The sequence below is a fragment of the Pongo abelii genome, chromosome 7 (assembly GCF_028885655.2).
Source record: "Pongo abelii isolate AG06213 chromosome 7, NHGRI_mPonAbe1-v2.0_pri, whole genome shotgun sequence".
Lineage (NCBI taxonomy): Eukaryota > Metazoa > Chordata > Mammalia > Primates > Hominidae > Pongo > Pongo abelii.
The window spans coordinates 29,637,328-29,647,559 of NC_071992.2; the positions used below are offsets into that span (position 1 = coordinate 29,637,328).

The 10,232-nt window shown below is 35.6% G+C and overlaps 1 protein-coding gene across 5 annotated transcripts in view; it reads left to right on the forward strand.

Moving 5' to 3' along the window:
- The window catches only part of ESCO2 (establishment of sister chromatid cohesion N-acetyltransferase 2), a 33,960-nt gene extending 24,098 nt beyond the window's left edge, over positions 1-9,862 (forward strand). For 2 of the 5 annotated variants that reach the window (XM_063726597.1, XM_054561374.2), the window contains exons 10-12: positions 1,027-1,202; positions 4,821-4,907; positions 9,349-9,862. In XM_063726597.1, coding sequence (XP_063582667.1) covers positions 1,027-1,202; positions 4,821-4,907; positions 9,349-9,355 — 270 coding nt within the window. In that variant the 3' untranslated portion in view covers positions 9,356-9,862. Of the gene's footprint in view, positions 1-1,026; positions 1,203-4,820; positions 6,425-9,348 lie in introns of those variants that run through there. The other 3 variants (XM_024251076.3, XM_054561372.2, XM_054561373.2) reach the window with 2 other exon arrangements.
- Positions 9,863-10,232: the final 370 nt, after the last annotated feature.

A 10,232-nucleotide genomic window follows, 5' to 3' on the forward strand; every position in this document is an offset into this window, starting at 1 on the left:
CCTGGGCATTTAACTAAAACAAAGGAAAACTGATGTACACACAAAAACCTGTACAAGAATGTTAATAGCAGCTTTATTAGTAATAGCCAAAACCTGGTAACAACCAAAGCATCCTTAAATGCTTTAGGTGAATGATAAGCTATGATACAGCCATATGATGGAATATTACTTAGTGATAAAAAGTAACAAAGAATTGATATACTTAACAACTTGGATGAGTCTCAGGGGCATTATGCTAAGTGGAAAAAAGCCAATCTTAAAAGGTCATATGGTATATGATTTCATTTATGTAATATATAACATTCTCATAGCCATGGGGAATAAATTGGTGGTTGTCAGGGACTGGGGATGGGAGAGGGGGTAGTGTGGATGTGACTATAATGAGGAAGAAGATCTTTGTGGTGACTCAATAGTTGTGTATTTTGATTGTGATGGTAGTTAAATGAATATACAGGTGTGAGTAAGTGTCATGAAACTATACACACCATTATACCAATGGTAATTTCATGGTTTTGGTATTATACCAGTTGTGGAAGATGTAATCATTGGGGAAAATTCAGGGAAGGATACATGGTCCTCTGTAGTGGTTTTTTTCAACTTCTTATGAATCTATTTCAAAATAAAAATGTTTAAGAAACTTGAAATGCCAACCAAATTTCATAGTTAATAGATATAAATCTTTAGTGTTACCGGTTTCTTTAGGTGGTCATATATACATTTTAGGATGGAGAGAGAGAGAGAGGTTTATATACTTTATTAAAAGGAAGAGTCTAATGTTTACAATCGTTTAAGAGGAAAGTTTCATAATGCTATGGGATACACTAGAATGTGTGAATGTCTCAACACCACTGGTTTTTTTAAAGCATTGTGTGACTAAAGGGATAAGAATTTAAGAAATAGAAAATATTTTTTAACATATTTAGAGATATAAGTTAAATTTTTGATACTTATTTAAGGAATTTTTTTTTAAAGCAGTGTGAACTCATCTGTGGTGTTAGCTATAGATGCTTCTGTATATCATTGCAGGCATTTCGTGTCCTGTCTGAACCAACTGGTCCGGAATCCCCAAGCTCTACAGAATGTCCTAGGGCTTGGCAATGTTCAGATGTACCAGAACCTGCAGTCTGTGGGATAAGTAGAATCTGGGTTTTCAGACTGAAGAGAAGAAAGCGCATTGCAAGACGACTGGTTGATACCCTCAGGTAAGAAATAAAATGGATCTAGATCCAGAACCTTAGGTTCATAGCTTTCCCAGAACCTCTCAGCTTCTGAGCTAAAGGGAAGGATATTGGTAAAATACTTCTGTATAAATACTATCAAAGTCAGGCTAAGGAAGGTGTTGGCACTAGAAAAACCATACTAGATGTACTCAGTCTAGGGCGCAACATTCCAGGTCTGAAACATACTAGCCCACTGCTTTTCAAACTACCTGTGCTAAAGGACTAGTTTAATTTGTCACAGACCAACACTAATAAAAATGGATTGCTAGAAAAAAATAGAAAAACAAAACAAAAATACAATCTCAAATTGTTATTAGACTTAACAGATGTGAAATTACGCTTCAATAAATATAATCTATACAAAGTAAAGGTTTGAAAAATTACAGAAGCTGTACATGTTCATCGATAGTAACTAGATAATGAAGACTTGCTATAACTCATAAGCCTAACTAAAAAACTGGATTTGTGAGACAATCCATCGAACAAGAGAAAATAGTTGCAAATCATTTGTCTAAGGAGGGTCTAATACCCATAAAATAATTCTTATAACACAATAAAAAGACAACCCAATTTAAAAATGGACAAAGAATTTCAGTAGACATTTCTCTAAAGATGAATTGCAAATGGTTAATTCAACATAAAAAGATGCTCAACGTCTTTATCAGGGAAATCACAAAACAAAACCATAGTGAGATCCCACTTTATACCCAGTAGGATGACTGTAATCAAAAAACAGACAAGTGTTGGTGACGATGTAGAGGAAACTGAAACCCTTGTACATTGCTGGTAGGAATGTAAACTGGTGCAGTTGGTGTGGAATACAATCTGATGGTTTCTCAAAGTTAAACTGTTATGTAACCTAGCAGTTTCACTCCTAGGTATATATTCAAGAAAAGAAAACATGTCCACACAAAACCTTGCACATGAAGGTTCATAGTAGGATTATTTATAAAAGGCAAAAAAGTATAAATAATCCAATCTGTGATTAATGGATAAATGTAGTATATCGATACAATAATAACAATGGGATGTTATTCAGCCATAAAGGAAATTCTGGCACATGCTGCAACATGGAGGAACCTTGAAAACATTATGCTAATTGAAATAAGTCAGTTGCAGAAGATCGCACAGTGTATGATTACATTTATATAAAATGTCCATAAGAGGCAGGCAAATCCAGAGTCAGAAAGTAGATGTGTAGTTTCCAGGGACTGAGGAAAGATGAATGGAGAGCAACTAATAATGAATACGGGGTTTGGGATGATAAAAATGTTCTAGAATTAGATAGTGGTGGTGACTGGACAATATTTGTTAATATACACAAAAACAGTTGTACACTTTTAAAGGGTGAGTCTTACAGTATATGAATTATATCTCAACCAAAAAAATGAGTCTCCAGTTTTAATTCCCATGTACACACTTTGAACTAACACTATGTATTGATGTTTAAAGTTTCCAATGTCACAAACAAGCTTGTTTGCTAATTTACCTAATCTAGGTTATATGGATGAGTTTCACAACACTTGCTCTCTCAATTTCTAGACATATTTCATTGTGTAGATAATAGGTTACAAACCAGTAAGCACACTTTGACCAAACCAAAGACTACACTTTGGAATAGTGTTATTCAAGCCTCTTGCATTCTGTGCCACTTTTAAAAAATAAATGCCAACACCATTATGGGGACTGGATCTTGGGCCGTAAATCCTAGTCAATCACACATACTTACAAAGGGGATCAGTAGGAAAAATTGGTATCTTAAAGATTTTTGTTTGATTAGTTATGAAATACTTTTCTATGTTTTATATTAAATATATCAATTTGGTATGAGGAATACCAGTATCTAACCTAGTTCTACCATATTATGTATTTAATTATAGTTAATATATTAGAAGCTTATATCTTCTAATTGAATCAAATTCTAATTTTTTACTCTGAAATAATTTCAAACTCACAAAACAACAAGAGTAGTAAGAAGCCTTTGTCAAGATCTATTAAGTTCAACATTTACCTCATTTGCTTTACCATTCTATGTTTAGATAACCTTCCTGAATTATTTTGTTACATATATTACGCCGCTTTACCCCTTCATGCATTGGTGTGTTTTTCTTAAAAACAAGAATATTCTCTTATATAACCATGATACAATTATCAAATTTGGGAAATTTAATATTGATATAATGCTTTTATCTGATAGTCCATATTTCACTTTTGTCTGTTGTTTCAAATGTCCTTCATGGCATTTTTTTTTTTTTTTTTTTTTTTTTGCCCAGTATCACATACTGCATTTAGTTTTCATGTCTCTTTAATCTTCATCTTCCCTAATCTGGAACACTTTCTCAGTCTTTTGACATGGAAGAATTTGAAGAGTGCAAGTCAGTTATTTTATAGAATATCCCTCAATTTTGATTAATTTTTTTTTCTTTTACAAACAAGCTGTAGGAGATGTTGAATTCTTTTAACCATTTCCTTATTACTTTTAATCCTAAAGTAAGCAAGATCAAGGAGAGTTGTAGTCAAAATGCAGATTAGTTTTTCCCTTCTTAAAGCTCTCAGTGGATGTTTTCATTGAAAAAAAATATATAGGCTGGACGGTTGCTCTTGCCTGTAATCCCTGCACTTTGGGAGGCCAAGGAGGGTGGATTACCTGAGGTTGGAAGTTCAAGACCATCCTGGCCAACATGGAGAAACCCCGTCTCTACTAAAAAATAAATAAATAAATACAAAATTAGCCGGGTGTGGTGGCGCATGCCTGCAATCCCAGCTACTTGGGAGGCTGAGGCAGGAGAATCGCTTGAACCCGGGAGGCAGAGGTCGTAGTGAGCAGAGATCGTGCCATTGCACTCCAGCCTGGGCGACAAAGTGAGACTGTCTCAAAAAAAAAAAAACACATATATATACACACTACATAAATATATATATATACACTACATAAATATATATATATAAACTATATAAATATATATAGTTACTGGTTAAAATTGGTGATTTTTTTTGTTCTAATTATCTTTGGCTTTTAATTAGCAATATGATCTTTTTTTTTTTTGTTGGTTGAGTTGAAGTCTCACTCTGTTACCCAGGCTGGAGTGCAGTGGCGAGATCTCGCCTCACTGCAACCTCCGCCTCCTGGGTTCAAGTGATTCTCCTGCCTCAGCTTCCCAAGTAGCTGGGACTACAGGCGTGCACCACCACGCCCGGCTAATTTTTGTATTTTTAGTAGAGATGGGGTTTCACTGTGTTAGGATAGTCTCGATCTCCTGACCTCGTGACCCGCCCACCTTGGCCTCCCAAAGTGCTGGGATTACAGGCGTGTGTCACTGCACCTGGCCTAGCAATATGATCTTATATTAGTTGCTCTTTACCATGGATATCCTAGAGTTAAGTGGATGGTTCCCTTTGCCTCTCGTCAGAATTTTTTCTGGACCTTAGTTTTCTCATCTGTGAAATGATATCATTAGACTTCTGTCCCTAAAATATAAGGCATTTTTTCACTTACTAAAAATAAGGTTGATTTAAGTCGAGTATTTACTGAAATTGTGCTCATGTTAATTAGAATGTTAAGTTGCTTCCATCATTAAATCATCTTTTCTTCTCTTCTAGGAATTGCTTCATGTTTGGCTGTTTTCTCAGCGCTGATGAAATAGCATTTTCTGACCCAACACCAGATGGCAAGTTATTTGCAACCAAGTACTGCAACACACCTAATTTCCTCGTATATAATTTTAATAGTTAAAGCTGATTTCAATTATAAAAGAGTTACTATCTGGATAAGTTCAGAGAACTCCTTATTATAAAATACAAACTATTTAATAAATATCAAAATAAAAAATACCAAGACTCACACTCATACACACACACACACACACACACACATATCACAGTTTTGTTCCTTATGAGTTGAAAAGTCAGGAATAAATTTGTTGAAAATTATCTGGGGATTCAAAGAAAGGAAAAATCTTTGGGTGATTCACTGATTAGCACTCTGAATGTTTAATTATGAAACTTTGTAGCTATAACTGGAAAATTACCTGACTCTTATATAAGAGTATTAAATACAAAGTGATTTTTCTCTAGAAATGTGACCTGGTCTTTTATAAAGCACACTCTTAGACCAGGATTATCTAATGCCACATCAGAAGCAAACAGGCAAATTTAAACTTGGGCAAGTAAAATTTCTGTGCCCAATTTGTAAAGGGAATTCCTGAAATTTTTTTTTTTTTTTAATAGAAGCATGGGTCTCACTCTGTTGCTCAGGCTGGTCTGGAACTTTTGGGCTCAAGCGATCCTCCCAAAACGCTGGGATTACAGTCATGAGCCACCGTTCCCAGCCCAATTCCTGACTTCTCTATACAGTCTTCACTTGATAGGCACTCGTCTGTAGTAACTCAGTTTGAGTATCTTTAGAAAATGTTTAGAATTTATTTGTAACAAGATGGTAAGGAATAAGATTATCCCATATGCATTTCTGTAGAACAGAATTTTATAGCTTAATGTTTAATCTTTTTGAAAATAAATGTTTACCTGTCATCAGATTTAATTAAAATTATACTTAGTAATTGCACTATTAGTTAATTTTTGTTGTATGGAAATGTTGGTAGTACTACTTTGGGAACCTGTTACTGACAATTGATGTCATTAACAAAATGCCTAGTTGGATTAGATGTTTCATTTTCTAATTTTTTGCTTGTTTAAAATGCACCTTACTTGTTCTGAGATACCTGGCAAAAGTCTTTACAAGATGTATGGTAAAAGAACCAAGGTTAGTAAATATACATAGGCTGGTGGATCAGAGACCATGGAACTGTGTAAATACACTTAAATGTTCACACATTGTTCTAGTGTAATTCTTGGATACTTTAAAAAGCAAAACATTGTTCAAATTGTTTTGATTCTGAAAAATCATTCAACTGCTAACTGGCAATAAGACTGTAGGCAAGTCGTTTTCCAGATGGTAATTGTATGTAGAAACTATTCATCTGCATTCATTTTATTTGCCTGTAAATTAACATGTTTCCAAAATTTAAAAGCCTGGGTTCCCAAAAGAATGTGGAAGTATTAAAATGTGTGTAATTATGCAAACATTTTAATGCTATTTTCTGCACTTATTTCTTTTAAATATTTTATTTAAAATTTTTAATTAACATTTTGTTTGCTTAATGCTTTTGTAATGAATCAATTAAAATTCTTTATTTTATACAACTAAATCTGATTTTAATTATATTTTATTATGAAAATAGTATATGTTAAATAAAATTCAGATAATACAGAAATAGAGATTGCCAAAAGAAGAGGCTTCCCTTAATCCTGCTTTGAGTTTAGTGCTTATTACTTTAGATTGATTAAATACATATGCAGTTATTTTGCATCTTGCCTCATTTCAGTATGTCTTAGATATGTTGTATTTCAAGAACTATTTCTATTTTAAATATTTAGCATGTTTTGCTATTGATACTGTGGCTTGGTTGGGTGTTTTTTGTTTGTTTGTTTTGTTTTTAATTTAAGTATAACACATACAAGAAGCAAGTGCACTGAGAAGGTCTCAAAGCAACGATACCCCAATGGCAATGAGCACACCTACCACCCAGATCTTGGTTGGTTGGTTTCTTTTTTTCCCCCGCCCTGGGCTGAAGTGCAGTGGTACAAACACTGCTCACTGCAGCCTCGACCTCCCAGGTTCAAGTGATCTTCCCGCCTGAGCTCCCTAAGTAGCTGGGACTACAGGTGTGGGTAATTTTTGTATTTTTTTTTTAGTAGAGACAGAGTGTCACCATGGTGCCCAGCCGGTCCTTAAGCTCCTGAGCTCAAGTGATCCTCCCACTTCAGCCTCCCAAAGTGCTGGATTATAGGTGTGAGCCACAGCACCCAGCCAGATCTTGCTTACTAATACCTTCTTCCACAAAAGGACCTGGGGCTCTTTGGAGAAATGGCTCATTATAGGGACAGGGCAATGAATGTACAAGATGAGCCTAGATCACCTTGTACAGCAATCCCCCCCTTATCTGCAATTTCACTTCCCACAGTTGGTTACCAAAAATATTACATGGAAATTTCTAGAAGTAAGGAATTCATAAGTTTTAAATTGCCCACCATTCATAGTAGCCACAGTGGGTGATAAGTGCTCAGTTAAGATGGAAAAGGCATTAAATTTGTGGGCAGAAGACATGCACAGAAACATATTCCTATTGAGGGCAATCAGGTTCAATACTATCCATGGTTTCAGGCATTCTACTGGGGGTCTTTGCCATAAATTGTGCCCATATATGTATATGTCTATTTCTGCCTATGTATTCGTACTAATCTTATATAGGTTCTATTTATGCTAATACCAGACTGTGTTAATTATAATATTAATGTTTGCTATAGTATTAGTACATGGTCCCACTTTTTTTCTTCAGTCTATTCTTGGACTTTGCATTTCCATATACATTTTAGAATCAATTTATTCCACAAAAAGCTACCAACAACAAAAAAGCCTGTTGGGATTTTATTGGAATTGTGTCAGATCTATAGATGAATTTGGGAGGACTGATTTTTAGACTTGCTCAAGTATTGGATACTTTTTTTTTTTTTTTTTTTTAGACGGAGTTTTGCTCTTGTTGCCCAGGCTGGAGTGCAGTGGCACTATCTTGGCTCACTGCAACCTCTGCCTCCCGGGTTCAAGTGATTGTCCTGCCTCAGCCTTGAGTAGCTGGGATTGCAGGTGCATGCCACCACGCCCAGCTAATTTTGTATTTTTAGTAGAGACGGGATTTCACCGTGTTGGCCAGGCTGGTCTTGAACTCTTGACCTGCAGTAATCCAGCCGCTTCAGCCTCCCGAAGTCCTGGGATTATAGGCATGAGCCAGTGTGCCCAGCTGTTACTTTTTTTTAAGCCATTGGGAAAAGTGTTTTCAGTTACATCTTGTTTGCTGATATATAAACTACAAGTTTTGACTTTGTATTCACAATCTTTCTAAACTTATTTAATTCTAATTTATCTATTTCTATCTACATAATATCTGTGAATGAGTTTTATTTCTTTTAGAATCTTACAGCTTTTATTTTTTGTTCTTACAATATTGCATTTCTAATATCGCCGGTCTAGTACAGTGTTGAATAAAAGCAATGGTAGGGGGCATATTTGTTTCATTGCTGATAATAGGTAAAGTTTTCAACATTTTACTATTAAATATAAGGTTTATAGTTTCTTTGTAGATAAATTTCTAATATTAAGGAAGTTCTCTGTCTGTTCCTAGGTTTCTAGGAAGCTCTCAAACATCTTGAACAGATACTCAGATTTTATAAAAAGTCTTCTATCTTTGGAGATGATTTTGATTTTTCTTCATTGTTAATATGGCAGTTACATTGTTCTTTGAATGTTAAAGCAATCTAGCCCTCCTGAACTAAATAAACCAAACCCAATTTGGTCTTGATGTTTTTCTTTTTTATGTTATTGGCTTCAGTGAACTAATTTTTTTCTTTTGGACTTTTCATGTGTTCATGAATAAGATTGGGTATCTGTAGGATCTGTAGTAAAGGTTTTTTCACTCAAGACATGTCTTTTTTTCTCTATAGGTGAGTTTTGCCTAGGGGTTTATCAATTTTGTTAGTATTTTTGAAGATTGGCATTGTTAATCCTATAAGGTTTGTTTTCTATTTCCTATAAGTTTTAATTTTTCCCCCCCACTGGAAGGGAGGTACTATGGTCTGAATGTGTTCCACCAAAAATCGTATGTTGAAACCCTGTCCCCCAAGATGATGCAATACCATCGTAAGTAGTGTCTTAGGAAGGTGGATGGGCCATGTTGGTGGAAGGAACCCTTAGGGATGAATGTCCTTATAAAAATAGAGGGTTGGGGAGCTCCCTTGCTCCATCCACCATGTAAAGACACAGCCAGAAGGTGCCTTCTATGAGGATGCCCTCACCAGATACCATCTTGATCTTGGACTTCCTAGTCTCCAGAACTATGAGAAATTTCTGTGGTTTGAGGCACCTCGTTTATGGTATTTTTGTTATAGTAGCCTAAGACGGGAGGCTTGTTTTGTTTTTCCTAAATTCTTAGCTGATATATATAGCATTTTTATATAGTTTTTATATGTAGCATTTGTTTAGTTTAAAATCCTTTCTAATTTTTATTCTAATCAACAGATTGTAGAAGATTAAATAGGTACCAGGAAACATGAAAGAATCATCTTCAACATTTCTCAAGCAGCTGCTGATTATCTCCTTTTATGGAGGCATAACAAGCTTCTGGAGGCTTCTACAGATTCTAAAGGGAAAGATTTTCTGGGAGGTGAGAAAGCCACTTGAGAGAAGGCTATTTTGATTTACTAATTAACTCAGTGTAAAGGTAGTCCTGGGCACGGTGGCTCACGCCTGTAATCCCAGCAGTTTGAGAGGCCTAGACAGAGGTTGCTCAGGAGTTCCAGACCAGCCTGAGCAACTTGGTGAAACCCTGTCTCTACAAAAAATACAAAAAAAAAATTAGCCAGGTGTGGTGGCACACACCTGTGGTCCCAGCTACTCGGAGTGGGAGGCAGAGGTGGAAGGATCACTTGAGCCTGGGAGGTCGAGACTACAGTGAGCCATGATTGCCCCACTGTACTCCAGCTTGAGTGACAGAGCAAGACCCTGTCTCAAAAAAAAAAAAGCCCTCAGCCAAGTCACATGTTGCTCTTTTGAGAATGAGGCAAATGTCCAAAAAGATAACATCTGAGACTTAGAGCAAGTTCTAGAACAAGAATAAAAAAACATTTTCTTCCAGTTGGTAGCAGATTGTCTGCAATCTTGTGTTGAGGATTTCTAGGACCTCACCAGGCTCAAGGGGCAGTGCATACTGGGATTATTTTGTAATGTCTACCATAGACAAGGGCTGTGAAGTTGCTGGTCTTGTCCTTGGTATTAGTTTATTCCTATTAGATATCACAACTGTAGGAACTAGAAATAAATTTCTCAATGAAAAGCAATGGCTTATGTATTAAAGAGCCAATTCAAGAAAGATCCAGTTCCTGCTTTAAGTCTTAAAGCAGGAA